Here is a 15,798-nt window from a genome sequence, read left to right as displayed (position 1 = left end):
CTGTTTTAAGTCTTTTCAAAGCCTTGATTAAAATTTTAAAGTTTTTTTTTAATTGATAACTCAGAAAGCAGTTACAAAATATGGCAAACACCCCACTCCCCAAGATTTCTAGTGTGCAAATACTGTCTGTAGCTTACATCAGCTTCAAGCTGTGTACTTCAGCTGTGCAAATAAACTTGCTTTTTAGTGTTATGATACACAATATGTCACAGTACAAGACAAAACAAAAAAATACAGTAACAGCATCAAGAAATATTTAATCTACGCTGATTAAGTTCACAGTTTTGTTGCAAATCTGAAAGCATATCCAGTATCTGGAGTGCATATAACTTATTTCATTGTTTTTTACTTGGATTCCATTTGAACACTTTGTTATACGCTTATATCTGATTTTCCTTATTTGTTTACTTATTTTGCTCTCTGCTGTCTCTTTGCTTTATAGGTCAGGCTTTTAGTAGCAGAAGATACTACCTGGACAGACCTTCTGGGACTCCAAGTTCATGAAGTAGAAGATGAAGTCCAAAGTGTAGTTGACAATGCTGTGAAAGAGTTGGGTACTGAAAAGCTGAGAGGTGCCCATTTTTTCCTTCTGATTTTGCAGAATACTGTGTAACAAACGTATATGTTTGATTAAGTTTTGTTTCAATAAATTAATGATAGAAGTGAAGATTTTCATGTGACTTACCTATGGAGCAAAATTCACAGCCTAGTGAAACTCATTTCTTGTCTGTGGTGTCGCTTACCATCACTGTGAATTAAATATAATTTAATTAAAGTTCTCAACTCAATATATGAAATGTGATATGTATAGACAGATGTTATTACTACTCTTCTTATTCCAAGATTTTGGCAGAAGTCAGCCAAATGTGGTCTGTCTTGGAATTTTCTTATGAAGAGCGTTACAGGAGCGAAGTTCCTTTATTAAAAGTCAGCTGAACAGCTGCTTGAAACTTTAGATAACAATCAAGTAAGGATTTAATTAATAGAAATACTATTAGTATATCAATATTGTTCACTCTCTTGATACACTGGGCTAGTGAAAACTTTTTTCCTGAATCTTTATTGCAGAGTGTTACATTTTCTCCAGATGTTAGTCCTGGGAAATTATATGTATGCTATGTAACTATATATATTAAAAAAAAAGTTCCTATCTCCATGTAGGAGTTAACAAAATTACAACCTTCTAAGACTATATTTTCTGAGATTAAAAAAAAAAAGTAATAATATGTTGTCTGTTTGCAATGTTTAAAGATGTCTTCTCTTATGATATACAATAATAACAAGTTACAGATTTTGTTTTATTAGGCCAAGTTCCTCTGATAAATTATTTTGATTACTGCAGTTTTTTGCTGCTTCTTGTTTTTCTAGGTTCAGCTGCAAGAAATTCTGAGAAGCAAATGCATGGCATATTTCACTGAACAAGTGAAAGGTTGGTAAAATGAATTAAAGCCACATAGAGGACAGTGAGGTGATTTGAGACAGCCAGCAAGGCTTCAGCAAGGGCAAGTCCTGCCTGACCAACCGGATGGCCTTCTAGGATGGAGTGACCACATCAGTGGACAAGGAAAGAACTACCAGTGTCGTCTATCTGGGCTTCTGTAAGGCCTTTGACACGGTCCCCCACAACAGCCTTCTCTCTAAATTGGAGCAAGATGGATTTGATGGGTGGATGAGGAATTGGTTGGATGGTCGCATCCAGAGGGTAGCCGTCAACATCCAGATGGAGATCAGTGATGAGCGGTGTCCCTCAGGAGTCCATATTGGGACCAGTACTCTTTAATAACTTCATCAGTGACATGGACATTAGCATCGACTGCACCCTCAGCAAGTTTGCAGATGACACCAAGCTGAATGGTGCAGTGGACACACCAGAGGCACCTGGACAAGCTCAAGGAATGGGCCCATGTGAACCTCATGATGTTCAACAAGGCCAAGTGCAGGGTCCTGCACTGGGTTGGGGCAACCCCTGGTGTCAATACAGGCTGGGGGATGAAGGGATTGAGAGCAGGTCTGCCGAGAAGGACTTGGGGGTACTGGTGAATGAGAAGTTGGACATGAGCCAGCAATGTGCACTCATGGTCCAGAAGGCCAACCGTATCCTGGGCCACATCCAAAGCAGCGTGGCCAGCACGTCGAGGGAGATGATTCTGCCCCTCTACTCCATGCTGGTAAGACCCCACCTAGAGTCCTGCATCCATCTCTGGGGCCCTCAACATAAGAAGGATATGGACCTGTGGGAACAAGTCCAGAGGAGGGCCACAGAACTGATCAGAGGGATGGAGCACCTCTCCTATGAGGACAGGCTGAGGGAGTTGGGGTTGTTCAGCCTGGGGAAGAGAGGGCTCCAGGGAAACCTTATTGCAACCTTCCAGTACTTAAAGGGAGCTTCTAAGAAAGATGGGGACAAACTTTCTAGCAGGACCTGTAGCAATAGGGCAAGGAGCAATGGCTTTAAACTGAAAGAGGGTAGATTTAAACTAGGTATAAGGAAGAAATTTTTCACAACGAGGGTGGTGAAACACTGGCACAGGTTGCCCAGAGAGGTGGTAGCTTCCCCATCCCTGGAAACATTCCAGGTCAGGTTGGACGGGGCTCTGAGTAACCTGGTCTAGTTGAAGGTGTCCCTGCTCACTGCAGGGGGGCTGGACTAGATGGCCGCTAAAGGTCTCTTCCAACCCAAACTGTTCTACGAATAGCTAAAGTGCATCATTCACACATAAAGAAATGTGTGGTTTTTCCTTTACAGATAGGCATGTAATTGAGTGTTTTGATTCTTAATACTTCTTGTGTCAATACCAACATGTGCTTTCCTGTTTGTTATCCTTCATACATAAAAGAAAATGTGTGTATCTTAAAAAAAAAAAAGTTTACTTTGCTTTCCCATTAGACTGGTTCTTAGCTGTCTTTTTTCTTTTTTAATTTATCTGTAAATAATTCCCCTTGTCAAGGAAGAAATTTTGTTCTTGTCCTTTACTTTCTAAGGCTGGACTCTTTGAAAGATTGAAGTGGAGTTTCCTTTTAGCCAAACTTATCTTTTCAGGGACTTCTCTGTCACAATTCCATTCTGTTGGGTTCCTTAGTCCAAATGAATAAAACCAGCATGTTCTGTTTTGGTTTCTGGAAAGGAAACGTGCAAGGTTTGCCACCTTCTCTGTTCCTTACAGCTGTATTCATTGTTATTATTTTAAATCAAAAATGGGTTGTCTTGTTCTGTTTTACTGTTTGGTCTGCTTTCTTCCTTTACTGGGAAGGAATTGTTGGCTTTAGGGTGATGAAAGGCATGTGTCATTAAAATCTCTGTCATCTTTTCAGGCTTTCTCTTTGTGAAAAACCTCTGGCTGAATATTTAGAAACCAAGGGCATAGCTTTTCCTTGCTTCTATTTTGTTTCTTCAGCAGACTTGCTAGACATCCTTTCAAAATGAACACAGCCAAAACAGGTGAACCTCCTTGCATATTATGGTACTTCTTTTTGTCTACAGAAAGGCAAGTTTTCCCGCTAACCATGTGAGGAGATAATATCATAGAACTGCATCTTTGTTTCTGAGTGTTCACTTTGCAAATAGAAACACTTTGTGTAAGGAAGGTAATAAACATTTTGCCCCCAGCTAGGACAAGTACAAGGTGTTCAGCAAAGAGAGACGAAACCATCATTCTGAGGAGAAGTGTTACAAAACCTGTGCTGTCTTGCTGGAAATTTAGCCACGTGCAATTTGCATTTATTTGGATTTTTGGATTGTAGGTTTACAGGAATTAGAAATGGAAAAGGCCAGTGAGATCATCAAATCTATTCTCCTTCTGACATGGACTGATCACATTTCAGGCATGCTATGCATAGTGATGATAAGTAAGACTGAAAGATCTATGGGCTCTGTTAGGCTGTCACTGACTGAGCTGCTGACCATTGTATGAGGAATGTTTTTGTAGCTATCCTTCTGTTTTCCTCTCCTGAACAATAATCTGCTAGGTTTTGTGACACTTTGAGACCAATTTGTATAAAAGCACAGAGACTTTGATGTATTTCAGAAGCTTTATACTATGTTATCTACATGCCAGATGATACTCCTGGCCTCAGTGACTATCCAGCCATGGCCATTAATTCTCGGAGTACTAGAGTTATTGGTGTGTCTCGGGCAAAGCCTTTTTTGATGGGATGTGACATGTAACAGAAGAACTGATACTTTCCAAGAGGATGAAGGACTTGTGAGTCTTGAACACTGAACCCTTTCAAACATGATGATGGAGTGTCATAGCTTCTTCACACAACTAAATCTCCGTGACTTGTTTCATCCACTTACTGCTCTATACCAGATATAAGAAGAGCAACCAAAGAAATCTTCTGTTCTAGTTGTCAGGCATAGAGCATGCTGGTGTGTAGACAGTGATCTTCAAACTCCAAAAGGTATTTGGAGAGGCGTGTAGTTATGCAAAACATTTAGACCTGAATCAGCAATTTGTGAAATAGGCACTAGCCGTAATTAATAACAATTTCAAGACTTCTCAGTTTTATATTGAGCTGTCTTTGTTTTTCAAACTCTTCTGATGACTGACAATAGTGTAATTAACTCTATTCACTACTTTATTTGTGACCATTTCCCCCCATCACCAGGTGTCAGTCTGCACGACCAGGGAAATTGGAAGTACCATTATTATTTGTTCAATTGGCATAATTGTTCATACTCTGGAAAAAAACCTGGGGTTTAATTTTTTTACTGTCTTTAAAACTTAAGAAATAAATGCTGATTAATCACCTGGTCATTCAGTGCATTTTACTTGTTAAGTTCAGTTGAAGCACTGTGGGATGAAAGCATTAGAATAAGAAACACGATTGTAAGATTACTACAAAGACTTGACATTATCCAGTTAGTTGCTAAGAATTGTGTTAAACTTTGCTGAACCACCAAATCTTATTATGTATGGCAGGTATGCCATGTTAGCATGGTAGTCGTCCACTTTAGTAGGAATATATATTGTGTGATTGACACAAATCCAAGGTAAATGGTTTCCTTATGTCTGGTATTTTTGGGTGCATGTTACCAAACTTTTTGACAACACTGCCCAGCTTAAATTTCAAGAGAATATTGAGGAATCTATAAGCACTGCCCTTGGGATGTACAACAGAGAAAAGGACTATGTTCCATTCCATGAAGAGTGTTGATGCGGTGGTCAGGTATGTTGAGTTATGGGAAATTTCCTTCGTGGATTTTGCCCTCTTTGGGATGTAGATTAAATAGACACTTCCAGTGGCATGAAATGCTGCTTTTAAAAATGTAAATTTAGAAAAAATAATAATAAAAGACCTTACAACTACTTTTTACAAATTTAAAAATATTTTGTGGCCCAAAACTGTGTAATAAACTAATAATTTAATAAATTGTCTAGCTGCCCCTTGTACATGTTTGGTTTTTTTTTAAGAAGTGCAGAGAGCTAAGTGTTTAGGAGCAATGAAAAAGGAAAAAAAAAAAGTACAAAAGCCACAGAACTGATGAACCCTGTGGTTGAATATTGCATTTCTCATAATTCCTCTCTTCTTCTGCCTTTTCATCTCATCTTCCGTTATACTTTCAGATCCCCTCCTCTCTTATCCTTTAGCACACACCTCTCCAGACCTCCAGCTCTCTCCCATGTCCCCTATCAGCTGACCAGGGTTTTAGCTGGTTTTGAACCTTATATTTGCTAATTGGCCAGCCAGTATGTGTGCTAACTGGGTAATGGTAGGTCAGAAAGAACAGATCAGCAGCTTCTGAGACAATAACTTATTGTTCTCAGAACAGTGCTGAATGGATAAGCATTCACATTGCATAAAATCAATGTTGCATGTGCTTCTAATGATTGATTGTCTCAGCAGGGAGGCCCCAGACTGAATGGACAAATATATACAGCTTGCATCTTAGAGGTAGTTTCTCCAAGATACAGCTACGTGTCAGTGCATAGAGACATGGGAAAGAATGTATTGTCTGTGTTTACTCTGTGTCTGTGAACAGAAGAACTTCAGACTTTCATATTGGGAGCTCTAAGGCAGCATGTCTGTGTGTTCCAGTCAAATGGATATGTAAAACAAAAAAAATGTCTGGTATCTCAGTAATTGGGAAGGGCTCTTCTGAGCTAAATCCTACTGAAGAGGCAGTAGGTGAGAGAAAATGGAAGAAAAAAACCCACTCTCATTTCAAGTTTTTAAAGAATATTGATGTAAAGAAAATCCTTTATAAAGACTAATGAGATGAGCTCCTTATATTGTTAGTAAAAAATGTACCATTCATGATACGTGCATAAACTTATGCATGTTTGGTTTTTCTTCTTCAAAAGGTAGAGTCTTGGTCGCAACACTGTGCGGAAACGGTACACAGAGCAGCGCACCTCAGCATCACGGAGGCGATACTGGCCTGTGAAGGGAAGCAGAGGGAACAAGTGGGTTTTTGACTACCCATCCCAGGCTGCACTGACTGGTTCACAAATCTGGTGGGTTTCGGATGTAGAAATGACGTTTGGTAGGTTGGAAGAGGGCTTGGCGTCAGCCCAGAAGGACTGCCACAAGAAGCAGGTATGGATATCTTCTTTTTGTGTAATTCAGTGAAAATAAGTACAGTGTGGAAACGGTCTCACTAAAAGGTACGAGTGGCATATTTAATAATTTTAATCCTGTAGCAAATAAACTGCTATTAGCATCTAGTGAAAAAAGAAATACACCTTTCGCTTCCATTTCTGTTACCTCATGAACGTTGTTATCACATCTTAATTACTGGGTTTTCCATGTGGTTATTCTGAATTGAGATGAAAAGTAAAAGCAAAGATACTGCCAAACATCAACCACATCAATGTGGCAAGAAAAGAGTATGCAGCCAATACACACACATATATTAAACCCATAGATTTGTGTAAGGAAGCCAAAACTGTTGGTTTTGTTTGTGTCAAACCAAACAGTTTACTTCTAATATTATTAGTTTTAGTCCCACTTCAGAAGGGGGACTTCTGCCATTTGATTTTTGCTTCGCCCTTGTTTACCTCCAGCTTCTCTTGAATGTTTTTATCCTGCGTTAGTATTCTTTCTCTTTGTGAAAATTTTAAGTAGTTTTGGTTTTCTTTTCTGACTCAGATAATCTGCCTAAGGGAAATACAAAATAGGAAAGAGACTTTAAAGGTGTGGTGGGAATCTGATAGAGGTGTCTACAATTTTCCCTGTAATAGGGAAGGTGGATAAAGTTTAATCTTTGTTCGCTGTTTCTCATAATACAAGAGCTAATAGGCACTACCTGAAGCTATTAGGTAGCAGACTTTAAACAAAAGAAATACTTTCACACAGTGTACAGTTTAAAATACAGAACTTTTAGCTACAGAACGATGGGCTTATAAAAAAGGTCAAATAAAAGGTTAGGCAAATTTCAGTCCAATTCATGGCAATTAAAGATGATGATACAATAAGTAGTGTGGTTTGGTTTGGGTTTGGGGTGGGGGGCACAGGGTTAGTAAATTCTGGCTGATGTGTCTGTGGCAAGTGTTTCCAGGATATCCATTTCCTGGACTTGTTTTTTATTTTCCTTTTGTTTTTGGGGGTGGGGGTTTGTGTGTGTGTTTTGGTTTTTTAACAATCTCTGCTGGCTTCTGTGAAAGGCAGAGACTGATCCACGATGAACCTCTCTGTGATCTGGTCAGGCTATGTTTCGGTGGTCACTTTGCAAGTAGAGCAGAGCACTGCCTCGTGCTGTTGCTGCTTCCTGACTGCACGTGGTGGGGACTTTGGACTGGTTCTGCTGTAGGATGGGATTCAAAAATATAAACTCAGTAACATCAAGGTGTTATTAAGCAGACATCTTTATTGCAGCGCCGGACGCATGGGGGATATCTCCTCCTAACATGCGCATGTTGAAACAAAAGTTCGTCCTTTATATACCTTTAAGACATGAATATTCACACATTTTCTGAGAAATCTCCGCCTCCCTGCCTATCTACTACATTTACGTAGTGCTGGTGTGGCAAAACTACACTACACATATGCGGGGGTCTCGGGTGGTCGTCGGTGGCCGTTTGGGGAGTTAGCCCCTACTCCTTTTTCCCTTTTATGGTCACAGGTTTCCAGGATAGTTTCTTCTCCTTGGATGTTTGCGCCTTCCGCTGTTCAGCCAAGCGGTTCGTTCTTATCATCCTCGTTTGAGCACTCCTGCCAGGATGTCTCTGTGCTCAAGGTTAAGATATCTCCTCTGTTCTCTTTAACCTCTCGGTCCTTGCTCTTAACTCTTCGTTGTTTTAATTTTCTACATGCATGCGTTCCTCGTGATTAACTGCTTACCCATAGCTGAAATGTCAGCATTGAGGCAAATACAGCCCAAGGACTATGAAAGTAGACCGTTAAACATAGTCACAGTTATTAGGCTAAAGAAACCGATATAAAAGTTAAACCAATCATGTAATCAATAACCTTCCAGAAAGTACCTACATTAAGAAATTCACAAAACTTACAGGTGATTAGTTACACGTGCTAAAACCTTATAATTGTTTTAGATCCTTGTTTCATTCCCGCTTTTTCTATTATTCTTGCGAATTCTTTCGCAGTCCCTTATAACATACCATTATCATTTGTCCATTGATTAAATACCTCCCTGTTGCAACTTCATGTCTGATCTTACTCTTTTTCCAGGTGACATAATCATCCACATTCTTCTGACAACATCATATTGAACATCAAATTATACAAGTACATAAAACAAATAAGCCAACAACTAATATGAGTACAAATAGCTCTTTGATCCATTTGAAATTTGGTAACCAAGAGGTTAATTTGTTCCAAACTTCTTCAGATCCCCAAGAGGTGTCATCTAAAGCCACTCTGTGTAACACCTTAGTCTGTTTCCAGATCTCTTCTAAGTCTGTTGATATTTGACCGCTTTGATCAACATACGTACAACAGCTAGTGTTTAGGATGGTACAAACACCTCCCTGTGAAGCCAATAAGAAATCTGATGCCATTTGATTTTGACATACCACCTGCGATAGGCTTGAAGCCTATTTCTGTAGGGCTTGAATTGCGTCTGTTGTCCTGTTCTCTATTATTTCTATTACTGCTGAAATGTTCCTGATGTCTTTTCCAATTCACTCATGTCAAGCCGTGGGAGGAGCCATCTTACAAAACTATGAAATTTCATGGGTCTGCCTGCAATTGCATTGTGAGTCCTGGTCATTCTCCTTAGAAAAGTTCTGATCCATCCTTTTTGTTGATGTAATTTATCTACTATGATCATATTAGGAACCAAGGCTCCTAAAGTACATGCTCCCTGCCAGTCTGGAGGTATAATTTTCCTAGCTGTATCATTACATAGCCAAAACCATCCTGTTCCTTCAGGAACCGGCAGTCCACAAAAATTAGGTACATGGAGTGTTGGTGGTCCCCAGTATGATGCCGTTTTATTACAACCAGGAAAACAGCCTATAAGCCTAGTGGTTCGTTTATGTGTATAATCACCACATCCATCGTCTCCTGACTTTAAATCGTACGAGGAGATGGAATAATTTCCTGGACTGTATATACGAACAGAAGAATTGGAATCAAGATTTATGATAGAGACTGATAATTCAATCTGTCCCCATTTTTTTTTGAAAGATTTGGCCACCAGGTATTGTTCTCATGACCTGCTCCATAGTGGGGGTTATTAAATAGGATTCCAGTTCCGGTTAATATCTCTCTATTAGAGGTAGTGTCTGTCTAGAGTCTCTAGGCATGTCGGTACATATCCAACAATCACTCTTGTTTAGAATTTGCGTAACACTCTGGGGCAGTGTCAAATATGTATTCTGATCCCAGTAAATCATTTCACAAATTGGACTCGTTACCCAATTTACAATAAACACAATGTATTTATGCATTTGACCATTTTATATTTAGCTTCAAAGAATCCTGTTGTTCTATCACCCATGGAGGGGAAGCCTTCTTAATCCTTGAATAGTGAATCCACGCTGATTGCTCTCTAATCTTGATAGCAGTGAAGGTTGTTAGCAGAACTTGGAAGGGTCCATTCCACTTCTCTTCCAAGGGTTCACCTGTAAAAGTCTTAATATAAACCCAGTCTCCTGGCTTAAAAGGATGAATAGGATAATCCAGACCTCTAAATCTGGTTCCTAAAACTATCTTGTTTACCTCATTAAGTTGTTTTCCTAATATTATTATATATTTCTGTAGAGCAGTTCATCTTGAGAGTGCTCACAGGGCATGTACAGGACAACCAAGGGATCAGGCCCAGCCAGCATGGGTTCATGAAAGGCAAGTCCTGCTTGACCAACCTGATCTCCTTCTATGACCAGGTGACCTGCTTAGTGGATGAGGGAAAGACTGTGGACGTTGTCTACCTGGACTTTAGTAAAGCCTTTGACAGTGTCTCCCACAGCATTCTCCTAGAGAAACTGGCGGCTCGTGGCTTAGACAGGTTTACTCTTCGCTGGGTGAGGAACTGGCTGGACGGCCGAGCCCAGAGAGTTGTGGTGAATGGCGTTAAATCCGGCTGGCAGCCGGTCACAAGTGGTGTTCCCCAGGGCTCGGTTCTGGGGCCGGTCTTGTTTAGTATCTTTATTGATGATCTGGATGAGGGGATCAAGTGCTCCCTCAGTAAGTTTACAGATGACACCAAGTTGGGTGGGAGTGTTGACCTGCTGGAGGGTAGGAGGGCTCTGCAGAGGGATCTGGACAGGCTGGATCGATGGGCAGAGGTCAACTGTATGAGGTTTAATAAGGCCAAGTGCCGGGTCCTGCACTTCGGTCACTGCAATGCTTGGGCAGGAGTGGCTGGAGAACTACTCGGCGGAACGGGACCTGGGGGTGCTGGTTGACAGCCGGCTGAATATGAGCCGGCAGTGTGCCCAGGTGGCCAAGGCGGCCAACAGCATCCTGGCCTGTATCAGAAATAGTGTGGCCAGCAGGAGTAGGGAAGTGATCGTGCCCCTGTACTCGGCACTGGTGAGGCCGCACCTTGAATGCTGTGTTCGGTTTTGGGCCCCTCACTACAAGAAGGATGCTGAGGTGCTGGAGCGTGTCCAGAGAAGGGCAACGAAGCTGGTGAGGGGTCTGGAGCACAAGTCTTATGAGGAGTGGCTGAGGGAACTGGGGTTGTTTAGTCTGGAGAAGAGGAGGCTGAGGGGAGACCTTATCGCTCTCTACAACTACCTGAAAGGGGGTTGTGGTGAGGTGGGTGTTGGTCTCTTCTCCCAAGTAACTAGTGATAGGACAAGAGGAAATGGCCTCAAGTTGCGCCAGGGGAGGTTTAGATTGGATATTAGGAAAAATTTCTTCACCGAGAGGGTGGTCAGGCATTGGAACAGGCTGCCCAGGGAGGTGGTGGAGTCGCCAATCTCTGGAAGTGTTCAAAAGACTTGTGGATGTGGCACTTCAGGACATGGTTTAGGGGACATGGTGGCGCTGGATTAATGGTTGGACTTGATGATCTTGAAGGTCCTTTCCAACCTTAGTGATTCTGTGATTCTGTGATTATTTTTGCCTAACTGGGTGAGATCTGCCCCTTGGTACTGGGATTGGTACAGCCTGCCAAACAAAATTTCAAATGGACATAAATTCTCTTTAGTTCTCAGTTTTACCCTGATTCGTAATATAGCTAGTGGGAGTGCTTGGTACCAATATAGATTTGCTTCTTGACTAATTTTAGCTAGCTGTTGTTTAATTAAGTGATTAATTTTCTCAGCTTGCCCACTTGCCTCAGGTTGATATGGAGTATGTAGTTGCCAGTCAATTCCTAAAAACTTACTAACTTGTTGCACTATCTGCGCACAAAAATGAGTACCCCTATCACAAGATATTACTGCTGGTACTCCAAATCTAGGAATAATTTTTTTAAAAATTACTTGTGTCGCTTCCCTAGCCTTACTAGTCCTACAAGGGAAAGCTTCTGGCCAGCCCGAAAGGGTATCTGTTAATACTAACAACTACCAGAACACCCCCTTTCTTGGGAGTTCAGAAAAGTCTATTTGCCGTTCTTGTCTGGGCACACTTCCCTTTCCAATACTTCCAATTTGTATCTTATGCGCAGTATTCGGATTGTTTTTCAAACATGTTTCACACCTCTGGGTGACTTGTTTCACTGTAGTATATAAATTTTGACTCACTATTTTTTGATTTAAATGTTTATACAATGCATCTGCTCCCCAATGAGTTTTATTATGTTCCTTCTGTAAGAGTTTCCATAAAATGTTATAAGGCATTATTATTCTACCATCTGGCATTGAATATATTCCTGTTTGTTGATCTTTCCTTCCTCCTAGATCATTTATCATAACTTTATCTTCTTTAGAATATCTGATTTTTCATTCTCTATTATACTGAATTTACCGTCTGGGATCAAAGAAAAAGTTTTTATAATTTCTGTCCGTTCCCCTGCCAGCTTAGCCTCATAATCAGCCAATTTGTTCCCAACCTCTGGATCAGCGTTACCCTTTTGGTGTCCTCTACAATGCATAATTGCAATTTTCTTCAGTAGTTGCACGGTATTCAGCAATTGTAAGATCTCTTTAGCATGTTTCACTTGCTTTCCTTGAGCAGCCAGCATCCCTCTTTCTTTTCAAATATCTCCATGAGCATGTACCACTCCAAAGGCATATTTGGAGTCTGTCCCTATGTTGACCCTTTTTCCTTTTGCAATTTCCAGTGCTCGAATTAAGGCAATAATTTCCACCTTTTGAGCCGATGTTCCTGCAGGTAAAGGATTAGCTTCAATTACCTTACTAGTGGTTACCGCGTAACCAGCCTTACGATGTCCTTGTCTCACAAAACTGCTTCCATCGGTGAACAGATTATCTTTGGCGTCCTCCAGCGGTTCTTCCTTTAAGTCAAGTCGATGGGAGTAAACTGCTTGCATTGTCTCCAGGCAGTTGTGGACTACTGCTTCGGTGACTTCCCTACTGAGAAAAGATGCTGGATTCACAATATTAGTTGTTACTATATTGACATCGTCCTGTTCAGCTAAGAGGGCCTGATATTTCAGGAACTGGGATGGTGATAACCAATGTGCTCCCTTCTGTTCCAGCACTGCTGAAACTGTGTGTGACACCAACACAGTTATCTTCTGGCCCACGGTAAATTTGCGGGCTTCTTCAATGTTAAGCACTACTGCTGCTACGGCTCTCAAACAGCTGGGCCAACCTTTGCTTGCTTCACCCAACTGCTTAGAGAAGTATGCAACCGCCCGCTTGTATGGCCCCAGTCGCTGCATCAATATGCCCAAAGCACTGCCTTGCTTTTCATGGGGAAGAGCCAAAATGGTTTGGACACATTGGGAAGTTCGAGGTCTGGTGCTTTCATTAATTCAGTTTTTAACAATTTAAAGGCTCTTTCAGCTTCCCCAGTCCAAGCTAACAGTGAAGGGCTTCCTTTCAACAAATCATACAAGGGTTTCACCAATATCTTGTAATTACAAATCCATAATCTGCACCAACCTGTCATTCCAAGGAAGGTCCGCAGTTCTTTTACCGAGGTTGGCTTTGGTGTTTGGCAGATGGCTTCCTTTCGCTCTGTCCACAGCTCTCGTCATCCTTTCGAAATCCTGTATCTGAGCTAGGCTACCTGTGTCTGGATCAACTGGGCTTTCTGCCAAGATACTCTGTAACCGCACAGTCCCAGGAAATTTAGCAAACTAACAGTCCATTGAATACATTCTTCTTTAGTTGTCGTAGCTACTAATAAATCATCTACATGTTGTAATAATGTCCCATTTGGAGATGGTGGAATCCATCCTTCAAGTTCCTGAGCTGATTGGTTCCCAAAAATTGTTGGGCTATTTTTGAACCCTTAGGGTAACACTGTCCAAGTTAGCTGAGTTCTTCTCCTGGTATCGGGATTCTCCCACTCAAAGGCAAAAATTTTCTGGCTCTCTTTGTCAAGCGGTAAACAGAAAAAGGCATCCTTTAAATCCAAAACAGTAAACCAGTTTTGGTTTTCCTTTAGCTTTGTAAATAACATGTATGGATTTGCCACAACAGGATATAAATCCTCAACTATATTATTTATGGCTCTTAAATCTTGCACTAAACGGTAATTCTTCCCATCTGGCTTTTCTACTGGCAGAATACAGGGTTCACACTCTGCCAATAACCCAAATTGCAAAAAGTCGTTAATTATCCCTTTTATTCCTTCTCTATCTTCCCTTTTTAGGGGATACTGTTTGATTCAAACTGGTCTTGCCTCGGGCTTTAGTTTAACTTCAACCAGAGTGGCATTTTTAGCCCTTCCGGGGACTCCAGACACCCATACTCCTAGAAAAACATGATCCAAAATTTCTTGGGGTATCTGGTTCTTTTCTTCTATTTGAATCAAAGCTAGGCTCAAAATTTCTATCAATTGGTCCTTTTTAATTTTAAAATTGATTTTTCCTTTCTCAAAAATAGTCTTGGCTTCTAATTGTTCTAGCAAATCCCTTCCTAAAAGTGGCTTAGGAGACCCAGGCATATACAAAAATCTGTGGGTTCCAATATGCTTTCCAGATTTATACTTAAGTGGTTGTGGGAAAAAGGCTTTTTCCCGCTGATCTGTGGCACTTACTACACTTACAAGTTCCTCATCTACGAGTATTAGTTGCTGATTTAGAACAGAATACGAGGCTCCCGTATCTACTAAAAATTCTACCTCCTCTTTCTCTTCCCCTAGCTTTAGTCTAACCAGCGGATCCGCTAGGGTAGATTCCCCAGGTCCCCGTCACTCCACTTCTGCTGTCGTAGTGGACAACCTATTTCCTGGCAGTTTGGGACACTCTCCTTTCCAATGTCCCTGTTCCTTGCAATAACCACACTGATCCTTTCCCAAAGGTGGTCGGAAGTTTCCCACTCGACCTCTACTAGATCCTCCTCGACCCCTTCCTCGGGTGAATCTTTGATTACCCTGAGTCTGATGATTCAAAGCTGTCACGGTAGCCGTTGCAATTATTTTGCCTAATCTCTGCCTTTCAGTATTTTCTCTATTCCTGTATACTCTCCAAGCTTCCTCTATTAGTTTCTCCAAATCTCTTATATCTGGCTCTTTTAATTTTTGAAGTTTTCTCCTTATATCCTCTGATGACTGTCCTAAAAACAACAAAACCAATTGTTGTTGTTCCACATCTGAGGTAGGATCTAAGATTGTACTTTTATGCATGGCTTCCCTTAGCCTTTCCAGAAAGTCTGAGGGGGTTTCATCCTGACCTTGCTTTACCTCATACAATTTTGACCATCTTACTGACCTTGGAATTCCATTTTCGAGTCCAAATTTTATCTACTTTTGATATGACTTCAATTGTTTATATTCCATATGATCATTAGGATCCCAGTTCGGATTGGTGAGAGGAACATGGCTATCTGCTCCACTAGTATACATTCCTGCAGTGACAAGGGCTTCTACATGTGTTCGAGCAGTTTTAACCACTAGCTGTTTCTCTGTTTCCGTCATTGCATCTAACATTAAAGCTATATCTTTCCAGTCAGGATCCTGATTTTTAACTATTAATTCAAATCTTTTCACCACCCCTAATTGGGTCGTCCCTATAGTTTTTCACTACCTTCTTCCACACGTCCGAATTGCTCATTGAAAAAGGGACCTTAATTTGAGTTGGTCCTTCCGGCCCCATAGCTTGTCTGGGGGGAGCTTGTATCCTTGGTCGGACTCTGCTTTGGGTTACAGGACCCAAAGTGGCACTCCCAGAGGCAGAAGCAGATTCTTCATCAGAAGTATCTGCATTCCTTAAGGGGGAGGGAGAGACTGGCGCCGAAGCTGGCGGTGGTGTAATATAATCTTCCAGTCTTTCCTCTGACTCTCCCTTTTCTTTTAACTTAAGGTATCTTT

At 41.1% G+C, this 15,798-nt stretch overlaps 1 protein-coding gene across 1 annotated transcript in view; it reads left to right on the top strand.

Moving 5' to 3' along the window:
- The window catches only part of DNAH11 (dynein axonemal heavy chain 11), a gene marked incomplete at its 5' end in the record, with an annotated part of 158,846 nt that overhangs the window by 30,857 nt on the left and 112,191 nt on the right, over positions 1-15,798 (top strand). Inside the window, 8 exon segments of the mRNA XM_081996498.1 lie at positions 443-541; positions 844-933; positions 935-967; positions 1,369-1,433; positions 3,313-3,421; positions 3,425-3,439; positions 6,306-6,407; positions 6,409-6,540. Of these exon segments, the coding sequence (XP_081852624.1) occupies positions 443-541; positions 844-933; positions 935-967; positions 1,369-1,433; positions 3,313-3,421; positions 3,425-3,439; positions 6,306-6,407; positions 6,409-6,540 (645 nt within the window).

Source organism: Phaethon aethereus, assembly GCF_964289735.1.
Source record: "Phaethon aethereus genome assembly, chromosome: 2".
NCBI classification, from domain to species: domain Eukaryota; kingdom Metazoa; phylum Chordata; class Aves; order Phaethontiformes; family Phaethontidae; genus Phaethon; species Phaethon aethereus.
This window is presented reverse-complemented; position numbering and strand designations above follow the sequence as displayed.